Source organism: Larimichthys crocea, chromosome XI, assembly GCF_000972845.2.
Source record: "Larimichthys crocea isolate SSNF chromosome XI, L_crocea_2.0, whole genome shotgun sequence".
Taxonomy (NCBI): Eukaryota; Metazoa; Chordata; class Actinopteri; family Sciaenidae; genus Larimichthys; species Larimichthys crocea.
In genome coordinates, this window is record NC_040021.1 from 24,029,929 (window position 1) to 24,046,541 (window position 16,613).

Genomic DNA, 16,613 nt, shown 5'->3' on the forward strand with positions numbered 1-16,613 from the left:
GCCAAGTGTCAATAAATACTACAGCATAAGACATCAGAGGCTTCTGAACACTTTCTTCCCTCCTGACCTCACCATTGACCTTTGACTAAAGCAATTTCTCCACAACGTTTTTCATAGGCTAAGTAGTGCTGCACCTAGAGACATGAGTTGGACATGTACATTTCTAGAAGTGCCCCTTTGAACCCAGCATGTTAAAGACGCTATCTTAGCGAGAAAACAGGCTGGCTCCTTGTGATTGTGTGAGGCAAAACAAATCAATACTTTCCAACCAATCTTTGGAAGTCATCTACATTTAAAAGAAATCTCACAAACAGCATGAATTTTCTTCATAAGAACTTCTATTGACATAGGTAACGCTGCTTGAGACGCATTGATTGAGATGCACTGATTGAGATTGAGTTCTCAACTGTGTTCATCACAGTGAACAGTTGAATTTACCTATTTCATGATATGAGATACTAGTTGCATACGCTGAAAGACACACTGACACACTCTCATACACTCACCATATAGATGTTTAGTAAGAGAACAATGGTGTATTGTGTGGAGCATAGCATGAGGGCTCCATTAGTTAGAAATGAGGCAATTTGTTTGCTGCGGCATCCTGTTAGTTATCGCAGCTTACAGCTACTGGCCTACATTCTTCAGTTAAGAGGAAATCCAACAATCATCTGAGTCTCATTTCCTTTCCCTTTTTTACACTGAATGGTTGATTAGCAGTTAAACAAATCATCACAAGCCTTCTTCTTTCATTTATAAACATCTTCTCAAACCTTTCTTTGTCTTTCTCTGCTCAGGGGTGGATATCCTGAAATTGGTGGCAGCACAGGTGGGCACCCAGTGGATCGACATCTATCAGTCGTTGGCCAATGCCACAGAGAGGGAGGTGGCCGCCTTCTCCAATGGCTACTCATCAGATCATGAGCGGGCATATGCCGCGCTGCAACACTGGACTATCCGGGACAGCGACGCCAACCTAGCCAAGCTGATCAACGCCCTGCACCGACAGCGTCGCATTGACGTGGTGGAGAAGATCCGCTGTGTCATGGAGGACAACCCACAGGTAGGCTGGATGGACATGTTTTGAAATTTAAATGTTTATTCAAGCATGAAAATATCTTTGACCTTTCCTGGCTTCACATCGTTTCCATCTTCAACTCTGTCAACATCACTGGCACAAGCTGTAGTACACCCTGTTCTTTGCATTTCTCTCCACTGAAATCTAATCTGTGGGGAAAGCTGTCTGGTTTCAGGAGCCAATCCCTGCGGTTTAGCAGCATTCCTCACATTAAAGCAACAGTTCACTTTAGGAGAACAATTTGATGTTCAAACCGTAATTGCACTCACTGTTGCTGCCTCTCTTTTGGAGAGATGGAAATGCTTGTTGGGATGAGTCAGTGAGTTACTGTTGGAGGAAGTGGAAGTGTTTTTTTTTTTCTTTTTATCACATTATGGATACTTCTTGGGATGTAGAACATTTTGTGGATGAAAAGGAACATTTGTTTGAGTTATTCCACCAAATTAAATATCTGACTAATCAAGGCACTTCATCACACTGAGGCACAAATATGAAAATCTAATTCTACTACAAACTAGCCTGATAAGCTGTTTTGTTTCACTTAATTTGTTCAGCCTGACACTGTGTTCGGCACTGTATTGCAACTTTCAGACAACATGGAAGTTTCAGTAGCCAATGCTAGGCAGCATTTAAAAGGACAGTGTGTAAGATTTAGGACCTATTGGCAGAAATATATATAATAATAAAAAAAATGGAATACAGTCATTTATTTTATATTTTTCTATTATTACCTGTAAAAAAAAAAAAAGTTATGTTTTTGTTACCTTAGAATGAGTTTGTCTACAGAGGGAGCAGGTTCACCACCATGTTTCTACAGTAGCTCAGAATGAATCAGAAACACTGGTTCTAGATAGATCATTTTAAGTTTTCACATGTTGCGGCCACTGTAATTTCTCTTACATGCTTGGAAAGGGATGATGTGTTGTGCAGTTTTTATTTTGTTGAGGTCTACAACTCTACTGCTAGATGCCACTAAATTCTTCACACTGGACCTTTGACACATTTCACACTGATCAAGGAAACATGTCCTTTGACACTTGTCTCTATATTACTGTTGCTATTTTACATAAATGTAGCTTGGTAACTAGCTAAGTAGAAACAGGATATCCCTTATTCTTAATCCGACCTTCTGTTGTGGTATTTTCTAACAGCCATGATTCAGCACAACACTGTTTTGAATCATAGAACAAATCTGGAATACAGGGGACACAGAGGACACAGAATCCTTCATCACTGTTTACTTTCCTCCTTCTTGCCCTCTGTTAACTTTCTAATGATTCAGACGTGTGTCCTTGACTTCATTCTCCAAGGTCAAGGCTGCACAGTTACAGCCTTGTTCTGGTTGTCTGAGCTCAGTGTCTCAGCTCTTTAGTCATTGAACAGTAATTTGACCTTTCATCACAACTTAATAATGAGCAGTTCATGTGCAGCAATAGTTTTCTGTCTTGCTGGATTGATGGTGGATAAGATAGCAGATGATGAAAATTGTTTGTTGAGGGGGAGGCATGGTGATTATGTAGTAATCAGTGTATGAAAGAGGGAACACAGGAAGTGGGAGTCTTTCTAGTGGAACAATCTAGGGATGGGTTTCATCCTTAATAAACATGATTTAAGATGGAAAGTGTAGGTTTGGTTTGGGGGTGTTTTTCATATTTCAACATGACAAGCTAACGTCATTAGCAACTTTAGCTAGTTAGCCAAGCAGTCAGTGACATAGCTACTTTGTGATATGTCAGGGAGGAAAGTAAAAGCCAAAAAGTTTTATTTAAACAGTCAAGTACTGGAGGTGATGCAACTGAGGAAGAGGCTGCTAACATTTGCTCAGCTCCACCGAGTCAACAATGTTAAGGTTGATGAAGTTGTCCTAGGGTTAGAACAGCAGCCCAGATTCAACTTTCATACAGTCAATGCGCTTGTCAATGTCACTTTTCGTGAATCGACCAATCTTAGTCTGGATGGTACAGGAGATTAATCTTGAAACAGACAACTGCACTGCACTGCATACATATGTTGCATGTTCAAGTACTGACAACAGTGCCGAATGTGCAGGAGGTTAACAGTATTATGGTTTGACCAATCAGGAGCTGGTACCAACTTAAGACCAGTTCATGGTACCCATATCTGCCCTCACTGTGAAAGAAACTTCATGCAAGCCACAGCTATAGTTAGAGACGAGAAAGCAGCGGAACGACAAGAGAAATGGTTGGGAGTGAAATAGAATGCATTTTTGCAAGACACACAGTGCATGGTAATTTAAAAAGGTCACGTTCAGTCGATGCTCTCACTCATTTCACACCAGGTCAATGTGATTTACCAATAGGAAGCATATTTCACAGAACAGCGACAATGGCATTGATGTTTGAACACAGTTGAAAAAAAGAAACATTGGGTGTATCGATGGTATTCCCATCTGACGGAGTGTCAGCTGTCTGATGGATGTTTCTATTTTTATCTGTGCTGCTGCATGAGAGTTGAAACCAGACAGCAGATGTGATCCTCATTCTCTTTCCTCTCGCTTGTGACTGCTGCTCACTATGAGCTATGAGGCATCCTCTGAGATCAAAAATACAACCTTGAATAGATGTAATCACCACAATGCTATTGATCTGTATCCAGTTGAAAGCAACACATTTATCAAAGACCAAAAGCTCTGCTACAATGTAGTTTCTAATTTTGCACTTAGAAAGCGACAAAATGTGTTTTGACAAAATTACATAACTCGTGGCATTATAGTCGAATTCAGTAAAGTCAAAAAACACATGTTTTATTCATATGTTAAATTAATGTTTAATAGCGATACCGCTGTGCTTGCTTGCTTTTTTCTGACCCTTGCATCAGTATGTACAAATAACTGATTAAAGAGCAGCCATGCTGTTTCATTTCGATAAGTCTCCTGTGTGTGGCTAATAGATGCATGATGTCAAGGACTGCAGCACGCAGAGCCGCTGTCCTCAGGGAGGAGTGAAAAACAGGTTCGGGGTAGAAATTTTTCAGGGTTTTTTTCTTTTCCATTTATCGACACAAAGAAGAGTCAAGAATGTATGAAGGCTTCTAAATGTCAGATTCAAAGGGCAAAGAAATAACAGGCCACCATGAAAATTTTGAGATAAATCTGTCTGTATGAGTCAATGCAGGCTTCACGTTTCTTCTCACTACCAATATTTGGGTCATGTTAAATATACATGTACATCTACAGTGCTGACTAGAAAATAGACTCAGAGCCCACAGGTGGATGCTGGGTTGGAGGCAGGGCTTTTGTGGACTCGAGATGATTGCCATGTGTGTTTGCGTTGGATACAGTGCTAGTACCCTAGAATGTATTTTGCATCAACAAGAACTCCCAAACTCACCAATTAAGACTAATTGGTCTTCTGGGAGGCTAGCAAGCCAACTCCCAAAAACAACGGGCTGGTCAGTGTCCACAGTCATCGCAAGACTAGCTGTAGAATTCTGAACATAAAACCTCTCTACTTATTTCAGCAAGACAATGCCAGGACACATTATGTGCGTATTACAACAGCCTTGCTCTGTAGTAAAAGAGTTACTAGACTGGCCTGCCTGCAGTCCAGACCTCTTTACCCATTTACACAGTGCTCTGCCTTTAAAAAAAATTGTGGTTGTAAGTCATGGTTGCTTTTGGGAGAGTCGACATCTAACAAGTGTTCCTGGTAAAATGTATTTAATGTATTTATTAGGCAGTAAACTTTGTTTGACTTGTGTCAAAGGTGCTGACCAAGTATTATACCTGAGGGTGGCATTCTGTGATGAATGGTGAAGCATGGGTTGAAACTGTTCGGTATCTTCTTTATCTTATTTGAAAGGGTCCAATACTTTTACTGGTCTAAAGCAAAAAGAAACAAAAACCACTGCAGCAGTCTGTTGATGAGATTGTTGGTCATTTCTAATGACTCAACGGTTACTTGGCCAAGTGCTGAGAATTCTGGCTCAGAAAACATAATTTCACTCTGTATTTTAACAAGAAGTACCCCAGGTAATTATCATTAGAAGATGGCCAATGACCAACAGCTGAAGGCAGTCAACTACTCAGTTATGAGTTATGATTTTATGCGAGAAGGAAGGCAAGCTGGCCAATCTTTGTGGTAGAAATACAATAAATAAAGACTCCCATCATTGGAACATTGTAGCCTGTGTAAATGCACATCTATACTTGCTTCTACATCATTTTAATGATTTCTGCGAATTTCAAAGTCTACAGAGCTTAGACTTAGTCAAACTGGAGGCAGGAATGGAGTACTGTTGTGCTATGATGTTTTAAGATAAAACATTTTCAAAACACCTTAAGGCTACAAAATGAAGTGCAATCAAATGTCAATGTTCAACCACACAGTGCCAAACCAACAATATGATTGTCAAATAACTAATATGCAATGGCCTTTCTCAGTGTAGCCTCACTAAAATGAACTAGAAAAGAGGACAAAAGCCAGAAAATTAAATAAAATGAGATATAGACATTGCAATTATTATAAAGTATTATTAAGATAGAAAAATAAGATGACCAGGCACTTTAACAGCAGACAACAGCAAATAATAGCCCTAATAGCCCTTTTATACAGTGCTCTGAAATTATTTTCAGTGGCTTATGCTGTGCCACAATTGATTCCCTGCATCAAGCAAAGCACACACCGGTGGTGTGCTGTGCACTGCTGGTTGAGCTTTGGCCAAGGAGTGTGCTGAACAGCGATGAGCACACTGCAAATCGCATTGTGCCTGAGATCGCATTGTGCCTGAAGGGGCCCATAACCCCCCCACTGGTGATAACATACCAAGCTTACATTAGCTAACAGCAGCTACAGTTGGCAGCAGATTACTTTGTTGTCCGTCAGAAAACTCTGTAAGAGTCGAGCAACTGAAGGACATAAGAGGGAAAGCCAGAGAATATTTATGATCAATTTTCACCAAAATCAGTCAAATAGTTGGAGGTGTGAGACTTTTATGGTCGAAAAGTTACACAATGTTGCTGTAAGGTTTAGTCTAAGCAGCTCAAGAATCAACTTTTTGTCTTGTGCATTATACAGTGCTTTTAAGAAATGAGGCCTGGCTTTCAGTAATTAGATTATTCAAAGAAGGCACACAAAGCAAGAGTCAGACAAACATACTCCTTCACCTACTCTTTTTGTTTGTCCTATTCCTTCCTCTTTCTTCTCTTCACTCTCTGAATGCACAAAAACACTACTACATACAGTAGTCATTTTGCCTTCCTGCCACAATGATGCACAACCAAATGCAATTTCTTCCCTAATTGGGTGTTAATGACTCAGATCCCATTAGACGCCTTTCGGTCCTTCCATAATGAGCCTCATGAAATCATAAAATGAAACCACATCCAGTACTTTCTGGAGAAAAAAGACAAAAATTTCCCAGAAGCTGATTGATTCTTTTTAAGGGAATTCAGAGAGATTGTCTGTAAATGATTGCAATTGTATTTGACATTAAGTATGCTTTAATGCAGTCTGGGAGCAGGCTTATCCTTTGAAGATCTGCTTTAAATGTCATAGATGAATCAGCAATAAAAGGCTGTACATAGCATGACATCATGTGTTTCTAACAGTGGGGCTGATGCTGTGCCCATTTTAGCTGCATCTTAGTTAACAGCTCATCTGTTTTGGGAATAATTACAGCTGAGTGAGATTCTTTGCTGAAACATTTTTGCTCTAATTAATCAAAATATCCCCAGTGTGCCTGTCTGTCCCCTGTGTCCTTCATACTGCAGCAATCTGCTAACTCTGCCAGCGAGGCTAGCAAGCTGGCTCAGTCTGTATGTGTGTGTACATATGAGCGTCGGGCTGTGTGCCTAGGTGTGTGTGTTTCCGTGTGTGTGTTTGCATGTGTGTGTGTGTGTGTGTGTGTGTGTGTGTGTGTGTTGTGTCTGTCTGAGTCCCTGTCCCCAGCAGGGCCTTGTGCTGTGCTGACAGGAGTAGTCAGCAACTCGGCCTGATCCTTTTTCGCTCTCACAAAAACACACAAACACAGGAACTTTCTGGAACAGCAGTGCTGTTCTTCCTCCCGGTGACCCCTGTGCTCCGCAGTAGCTCAGCTGAGAGCTGTTCAAGGCTGCCAGCATCAGGAAATCAGATTCTGTGTGGTGTTTTGTGGGGACTCTCAGACAGAGTGGCTCTACCTGGGTGGGCAGAAGGGACAGAGTTTTTCATATGGCAGCGGGCTGGTAATGTAATTTCAGCGTAATCACAGCCTTGTCAGAAACGTTATGTTTAAGGGTGAGGTCAGAACAGCGAAACTCCTTTAGTGTAGATATTTGTCTTTGAGGTTTCCACCTTCAAATGAATACAGAGTATCAGCATTGATGAGTGACACTGACAGAAATGATGTGGAGACAGAGACATATATGTACATCTCAGTCCCTCAAACATAGAACCAAAACTGCCTGCATGGACAGATACCAGCACATGAGGTGTTTTTGTAATTTGTGTTAACAGACTCTTTAGAGAAGTGTACTTACAGTACCACAGGAGGGTTTCACTTCACAGTGAATATATGTCTGTGGAAAGCAAGTAAGTGACTGTCCTCCACTACTGTCCAGTGCTCTTGACAAAGCCTCCTCAAGCAGACTCCAACAGGCTGTGTTTTACTGGAAGGTTCCCAGCAGAACTGAGACTTCTTTTTACAACCATAAGCCCTGTTGCACATTTTCAGCAGTTTTGTTGCTATTTTTGCATGCTGATGACAATTTTAAAGGTCTTGATCTCTCTATCCCATCACCAATTAAGTAAACCTCTTAATCATTGTTAATACTTGATGGTTAAACTTAGTTGATCCAAAGGAAGATGTGCCTCTGACCTCAGCACCTGATCCAGCTCTAGTACAAGGTTGGCTTGGCTGTTTCTGTTAGAAGGCAGGAGAAACTGGAGTTACACTGTGCAGGTGAATATTTAGAGATGGATGAATGTGATGCGTGTTGCTGGAAAGTTGCAAACATACTCCATACATACTTGCAGTGAGGTAACTGCTGTGAAACAATCAGGAAATATTTCTTTGATCACCACTCAATTGAATGGAAAGCATCGCATCCTGTTGTCATCCTCTTTGGTCTCTTCGCCTCTGCCATTAGCTATGTCCGTAGAAACTACTGTGGCCAGTTACATTTCCTGCTTGCCCAGCTCCGGGCCTGACACTGATGCCTACCAGCCCTGCAAACTTTCTCCTCTTGGTGGTCCAAAGTTCCTGTGCTTGCTGGTGCTCTGAGCACTGAGGATAGGCAATATGATTACGGTTAACTGAATTAACTAACATTAGCTAACAGCAGCTATAATTTGCAGTAGTTTACTTTAGAGTCCATGAGGAAACTGTAAATCACAGAGAGTTGAGGTGGAACAGCCAGAGGACAAAACCAGAAAACATCTTCTCTATAAAATATGAATATGAATATAACATTTTGGTAATGTGTGACTTGCATAGTGCGAGGACAAGCGTACAGTCAATGACAGAGGCACCATTCATCCAATTACAAGTCAGTATAGCGTCAGATGGTAGCAATGCTGTTATAAAGTTACATAATGTCAATTTAATGTAATTTTTTTCACATTGTTTAAAACGGTTTTCTGTTGATTTCCTAATTTGTTAGGTTCATCTGTGGCAAGAAATTATAAGGCAGACTTTCCCCCAAAAAATTTATAGGAGAATAATTTAACATTATCTTGATTGAAAACACATTTTTGTTCCTTTTGAGCCAAAATGGTGAAGAACTAGTAACTGCAAAAAGTTCAGTTCTTTGCCGCACAGTTCAATATCAGATTGCATAACTGTGCATTTCACATATTACTGACTTCCTGTCTCCTGGGGCTGCTAAATGTGTCATCCCACATGGGTATCTGTGGGGGGGTTTCTGCATCTTCTTTTAAAAAATATTTATTCCAGTTACATCTGCTGCTGTGTGTCTTTGTCACGGTGTGTTGTGTGCTTCCGTGCATGTATGTATGCACGCCTTTGTGGGTGAGACAGAGCATGTTTGTTCTGTCAGAATCACGCACAAGTTGTGTCACACTGCAGCACAGTGACCCAGACATTATGGAAGAGAGAATGAAAACACAAGAGACAGAGAACAGCACTGGTGTTTCTGTGTCATGTCCTGTTGGAGTTCATTCATTCGGCCTGAGAGTGAACTGAAAATCATAATAACACATCCAATGCACCACTGCATGAAAATGGATTTTCAACAAAAGAGAAGTTTTTAGCCCAGTTGCATTTCTGTCTGTCTGTTTGTTTGTTGTTCTGTCTCATTTTCCTCCAGCTCCATTTTCCATTTCCAGTTTGTGCGCTGAATGAAATGACCTCTCTGCTGTTGCGACCTCTTAGGCCCGGCTGGGCTCACGCTGTGAAAAACAAGATGTGCTCTCATGATCTCATCCCCCAAACCAGTCCTTACTGGTTCAAACCACAGGTTCATTACCACACCAAAGAGAGAGAGAGAGAGAGAGAGAGAGAGAGAGAGAGAGAGAGTGGGGGGAGAGGAGGGGGTTTGTAACGAAAGAGGAAGGAGAGAGAGGAAAAAGAGACACAGGAAGATGAAGCGATAGGGGGAGAAACTGAAACAAAATGGGGAAAGAGTTGATGAGCGGATGAGGAAGAAATCTAGGTGAACATGGAGACTGAAAAAAAGGATTGGAGATAGAGACAGCAGAAAAAAGACAGAAACAGTGATATAGTTGAAGGAGTCAGGAAAGGAATAATGACAGCAACAAAACTGACATCGAAATGATAGGATGGGAGCTTTAAATGCCAGAAAATAAGAATATGTACTAGTCAGTATGTACCCAGATGCAGAAAAGGGTGGATTCATCCATTCATCGCATACTGTATGACCTTTCACATATTTGACTTTATTAGGAGCCCTAATGAAGTCACAATGAAGTCATTTCAGTGTGCTTTGGTTTATTATTGATCTTTAGCAACAGTGCAAACTGTTTATTGGTTGATTATGTCCTGTTACCAGAGGAAGGTGTGTTACTTTATCTTTATCAATGGTGTAAGTCTTCACGTTTTCCCGTCCCATCCTGCCTTTTCTATCTTCAGCATGAACTAAACAGAATCACTGCCAGTTCAGTCCATTTGTGTTTTAAGTGCCTTTATTTGTACGAGTAAAATGTCTCACTTTGTTGTATTTCACGGCAGTAGCTCAGTCCATATAGACTTGGCTTGGGAACCAGAGGATGGCTGGTTCAACAGCAGATATGGAGGGTAGAGTGGTAGCTGAAGAAGTCGCCAGTTCACCTCCTGAGCGCTGCCAAGGTGCCCTTGAGCATGGTGCCGAATCCTTAAGATAGATATAGATACAGTAGATAGATGTAGATAGATGTTAACTTCTCCTAGGACACTACTACATGGCTGCCTATCAGTCCACCATCCGTCTACGTTTGCAAGTCTGTAAATGTGTGTGTGTGTGTGTGTGTGTGTGTGTGTGTGTGTATTTGGGGCCTATAAGTATGAAGTTGACATTTGGTATATGTCAACTTCACACTTCGATTCTATCTGCATAAACCGACACTTGATTCTCGTTGCATGTCCCCGGACTCCTCTTGTATTACTGTTTCTTCTTTTACAAGAAATCTTCTTTTTCAGCAAATACTGTGTCCGAAAGCATCACATGAACACAGCCACACCTCAAAAGACAACAGCCTGTGTGTCACACACTGTTTGTCTCCCCTTGTTCCCCTCCTCACTTTCATCTCTGTTTCTATCTCTAGTTTGACATCAACCAGCTGATGACATTGGTGAATGTAAGCCAAAGCCTCAGTCCCATCCACAAGCCGCTCGAGTCTCCCAGCAGCACTGGCACCGGCAGCAACAACAGCAGCGGTGGTAGCGTGGGTGGGGCTAGCGGTGTGGGTGTGGAGCAGTCGCCTGTGGACCGCACCAAAGGCTTCTTTCCCGACGAATCGGAGCCTCTGCTTCGCTGCGACTCCACCTCCAGCAAAGACTCCGCCCTCAGCAGGAACGGCTCGTTCATTACCAAAGGTGAGCGAGTCAGCCATAAAGACCAAAGACGCTCCATTTCATTAGTCCTGTCAGCAAACATTTTCAAACTTACACACAATCACTGATTGAGTGCATCATCAGTAGAGAACCCTCCATCATCTATCAAAATTGGCATCTCTTACTTTGACATTACTTTGAGCAGCAGGCACGGCCAGACTGAATGTGCTTGGAGGCTCCAGAGCAGAACATTTTTGGGCTCATGATTGACCACAAGTTCTTCCCTTTTGTTGAAGTTTTTTCTGTTATAGAATAAAACCTGGCTCCAGTTTTGCTGTGTGGTGAAACGCATGAATTTAAAATATGCAACATGAACAGTAAGCACAAAAACCCCAATACAGTGAAGCTGAACGAGACTGTGGGCCCCTCTTCATGAAATCAGATGATTAAGAAGAACCCACGCATGTCAGCTGATACGTCCTAAGTGATGAAGTTCCCTAACAAATTTGAGTTAAATTAGCAAAGCTGACAGAGCTCAGGGTTTGTTGCCCAGTTGGTTAGTGCACATTTTTCATGAATATAGCATGTGTTCTCCACCATTTTGGTTCAAAAAGAACATGATTCCTTCATGATCTTTCTCTTACTTACTTCTTACTGTTACTTACTTTTCTGTAAGTAATCTTAAATTACTCTCCTGTACAAAATTTAATTACTCACCACAGATGATTATAAAAAGAAAAAGCAACCAAAAGGAACAAAGCAGACATTCCAAATTTGTCCACAGTTAAGCAAACCACTAAATCTGTTTATCTATGTATTCTGTAGAGTACAATAGAACAGGATAAACAAAATAACTATGTTAATAACTCTCACTTAGTCTATATAGTTAGGCTATATAGCTAGCATATATGATATTCAGCTCAGGATTTATAATGTTTCATGCTGGGTTAACATTTTTTGTATGTTGGCGCCCCCACCTGGCAGAAAAATATAACACATTGAGACTGAATCACCAGTGATGCCTTATAATGTGGCATCAATAAACTACACACAGTTTGACAGTGTTTACCAAGCAGACCGGGTTTTATATTTGACATATTCTTTTATGTGAGTTGGACTCGATGTGATTCATCACTTTTCCCATGAACAGTGTCATTAATTGTATCTTTCATTGAAATATGTAAATGCTACAGGTGTCTGTAAGGAAACTGTCAGCATACAGCATCAATGTCAGTTATTCAGGAGTACTCATAACATGTCAAACTTAGTTAAAAGAGACAGTTAAACTATTAACATCCCAAATGTCTAGAGGCTCACTTCCAAATGTCCCCCATTTTTATCTGACAAAGCATTTCCGGAGCCAGTTAATTATTCTGAGACACTCGGTGTGTTGGCAGTGGCCTGCGTAAACACTCAGAATCAGCAGTTTCACGTTCTCCAGGCCCACAGCAAATTATTCGCTCACTGATGTGTCTGAAAATGATGTGACTGTGTAGGGTGCACTGGGTTCAAACATTGACATATGGACGATGACTACCCTCAGATGGTCACTCTGAGTATTGTTATTAAATCTAATATTGTGTTAGGAATAATGCTATATTTTAATTCATATTCCCTATTTCATTAATCAGTGACAGCTGACAGGGGACTATTGGAACAGATAATTGTATTAGAAAGATTATTATTGTCTATTATTTTTGTCTAATAATGATAAATGAATGTTATACTTATTTTTTAATTGTGCAATTAAGTTCAATTCTAAAGAGGTTGGAAAATAAACATTATCCACACTTTTGTAGGTTTGTTTTATGTTTTCTAGCAGTTGCACATGCTAACTTGGCTCTCATTCAGAGATAAGTATGTTTGGCCTGTTCAGATAAATGGTTGTTAAATACAGTTAACAGAATTATATTTATTTGGGTTCTATTTACTGATCAGTCATTTAATTCAAGTGTCTGACATGGGGAAATAGCTCTTATAGCTACTATGAAGCAATATGAGTTAGAAAGTTAGTTAGCCCAGTCACTAGCACAACTATAAATGTATTCAAAAGACGTCTTTATACCATCAACTCCTATCTCACAGAGCAGTTTATACCCTGTGATGGTTAACATCATATACATACACTACATATACACTGCACACTGAGTGTAAACCAAAATTGTTATGTCATGGGTCCAAGGATCCCAAAAATGAGATGAAGGATGGTGAAATGCTCCATAGAGCTGAGGTAAACTCCAGAGTTGACCACAAGCAAACCTCTTTCATATTGTACCAAGTCAGTTGATTTTCAATGTTTCCCCTTCCGTGTTTCCCCTCCAGAAAAGAAAGATACTGTGCTCCGCCAAGTGCGCCTGGACCCGTGTGACCTACAGCCCATCTTCGACGACATGCTGCACATCCTGAACCCAGAGGAGCTCCACATCATCGAGGAAATCCCAGCTGCCGAGGACAAGCTAGACCGTTTATTTGAGATAGCAGGAGTCAAAAGTCAGGAGGCCAGCCAGACACTGCTGGACTCGGTCTATAGCCACCTCCCTGACCTGTTATAGTGGAGGAAGGAGCAAGAAACCACACAAATGAGAATCGGCACAGGAAAACAAAGGAATGTCTCAGTAGGAGGAATGAATCTGATAAATGAAGTTTGGGTTGGTATTTGATCTGATTGTCACACAATTTGAGCTTGGTGTTGTAGATAAGGTCCTCTTTCAAATCTTTACTGGTACTACCCTTCAACCTTCTCAATCCTCTTCTGTTGTCTTGTGTGCACACACTATTACTCCTTGAAAACACCTTCATCCTCTACCATGATACAGGGTCAAAGCTCAATGTAACTGAAGCATTCTGAGTGTCACAACAAGGACTTTTTTCTTTTCACTTTACCTAAGTATGTTGAGCCTTGTTTAAAGTGGTTTTAGGTGAGCATTGTGACCTTAACAAACAAAAAAAGCTGGTCTGTTGAAAAGCTGACTACATATAAAAACACAAAAAGCACTTTGTTTATCTTAACTGGCCTATGCCTTCACCTTCAAAGGATAATACCGGCGTTTTTTGCTGGTTGTGCCATTCATACAGGCTTCCCTTGCCTTTAACATCATGTCAGTGTTCAAACAAAACTCATTTCACATGGTGGTTGTTGCTAAATCATTGCAAGAAAAGAAACTACTTAAGACGAGATAGTAAATAAGCTGTAACTCGAAATGACACTGGTATTATTCTTGGGGTTTTGAATGGTTCAAGGTCCTTGTAAACCACATTCACAGGTATTTAGCCCAGGTGTGAACTGACCCACAAGTCATGTGCCTGATTTTGTTATATGTCCCCTTTTCTTCCCCTTCTTGCCCTTCTTGGCCCTTCCACACCTTCTAGTTGCTTGTACCTGGAGCAGACCATCTGTGGGTCTCGTAACCACTTAACCAGACCAGCAGGGGGCAGTGTAATATGAGAGGGCTGTCCAGCTGGAACCAAAGCCATATATCAAAAATACTGGATTAAACATCAAAATGATCCAATATTACAGTATATATCATGATATATGGCTTTGTTTTTGAACTGTTTGCTTTTGGACACAGGTTCCAAAAGGGAAAATGAACTGAACAGGAAGGGTGCAGCATTTACCTGCCTGCTTATCTGGAACCAAAGCCATATATCTAAAACAGTTTAGATACGTTGCTTTGGATGCTCTTTCACTGCTGGACTCATGGACAGTATACAACAACAGGTATTACTTTTACCAGTACGCACATTCAGATCTCTGCTAGCTAAACCCTGTCTCGCCTTAACAAATGTAGCGTTGATAAAGTGTTCCTGATACATTTTGGAGCTTCATGTCGGTGTGGTGGGCGTCTGAGTGTTTCAGTGCTATAGTAATACTAATAGACTACAAGTGATTTTCTTTCATGCAGTGTTGCGCTCTCTGTGGTTGATATTAAAATGTAATAATGATGCACTAATCTTATTTTCTATTGGAGAGACAGACATGTATTGTGTCCTTCATTTCCTCTTTCTTCTACCCTGAAATGCTGTTAACTAATATTTGATTTTTTTGTTATGTTTTCTACTTTTAGTCTGATTTATTATGTTATTGTAGCATTTCTTTGTTATCATTTTGAATTCTTTGTATCTCATGCTGACATGGGCATTCACATGTATCCCCCCACCCCTTTGCGAGACAAGATGACCTGGCTGGGATGTAAGATATGCATATTCCATACTCTACTTGAAGTCTGTCTACTTGTGTTACTTGATTTAAATGAGGAAGAAATAATGTACTCTTTCAGTTCCTTCCAAGTTCAACATTCTTAAAAATAATAATAGAACTGAAAAGAACCACCAAAAACTCATCCACGTTCGAAGAGGATTTTGCAGGCGCCATGAGAGCACCAAGTGATGTACTATCAAAGCTTCAGTGGTGCTAGATGTGAACTCTCACCAGTTGGCCTGACACAGGGGGTCTTAACCTCCGGATTAATGACTATTTAAAGAATTCCAGACTGAGTGAAGAAGAGGGTTGTGCTGCTGTGGATTGTTGGATGTCTATAGTGCTGATGATGATGATGATGATGATGATGATGATGATGATGGTGATAAGAATGTGTGAGCCTACTCTCCACGATGCTGTGGGGACTTAAACTGAAGGGTGTTTGCTTTTTATTTTCTAAGGAAGTCTGAAAGGATGAAGGTGAGATGTGAAACGTACATGCGGCTTGAGTGGATGATTTCATCAAATTTCACGTGTGTAACCAGTATGTTTACTACTATGTAACCTCTTAAAATCAACCAATTAAAGCTCAAAACATTTGTCATAACTCTGTGTGTAGTTGTCAGCTCATTTAAGATTTGTGTAAACCTGCACCAAGTTAAATCAATAACAATAACAACAACAACAACAACAACAACAATAATAATCATAATAATAATAATAATAATAATAATAATAATAATAATACATTTTATTTAAAAGCACTTTTCTGGATACTCAAAGATGATAACAGTTATCATATATACCAGCTAAGCTAAAAATGGGCTAAGACGTGGATGGTTGATGGACCTGAAAGGGTCTGGATGGGCCCTGGGTACTCAGACAAGCCAACTGCAATGGCATACACCTGTCAATCAAAGCGGCCACACTGTTAATTATGCAGAATTGTAAGCCTTAATATAATATAAACAGGTGGGTTCTATTAAAAAAATCCCCTTTGGTACATTTATCATGAATGGGGAAATTAGCTTTGGATACCAAAACTGTTTTTGTACCAGGCTGTAAACATGTTTATGTCTGCTGTAAAGTTGGACATTTTAACATGTGGACTTATGGAGATTGACTCCTTCCATAGCCAGCCTCAAATAGACGTTCGGGGAACTGCATTTGTATTTGGCACTACCACATTGGCTTTATTTCACAGCCACAGAGGTTCCCACTCAACTGTCCCTGAATAAATAAATACATAAATAAAGTAGAATTGAAAAGGGGGCACCCCGCTGATCAGAAAATACAAGTAGTTTTGCCATCCACAGTTTAAGGCATGAAATAAAACCTAATATGCTCAAAGCAGAAGAAGTACTACCTGCAGCTGTCATCACCGTG

General features: G+C 40.5%; 1 protein-coding gene across 1 annotated transcript in view; it reads left to right on the forward strand.

Annotated features, from left to right (window-relative positions):
* tnfrsf21 (tumor necrosis factor receptor superfamily, member 21) overlaps positions 1-15,834 on the forward strand; it is a 46,738-nt gene extending 30,904 nt beyond the window's left edge. Inside the window, exons 4-6 of the mRNA XM_027284466.1 lie at positions 798-1,063; positions 10,798-11,068; positions 13,349-15,834. Coding sequence (XP_027140267.1) covers positions 798-1,063; positions 10,798-11,068; positions 13,349-13,578 — 767 coding nt within the window. The 3' untranslated portion in view covers positions 13,579-15,834. The remainder of the gene's footprint in view (positions 1-797; positions 1,064-10,797; positions 11,069-13,348) is intronic.
* The last annotated feature ends 779 nt before the right edge of the window (positions 15,835-16,613 follow it).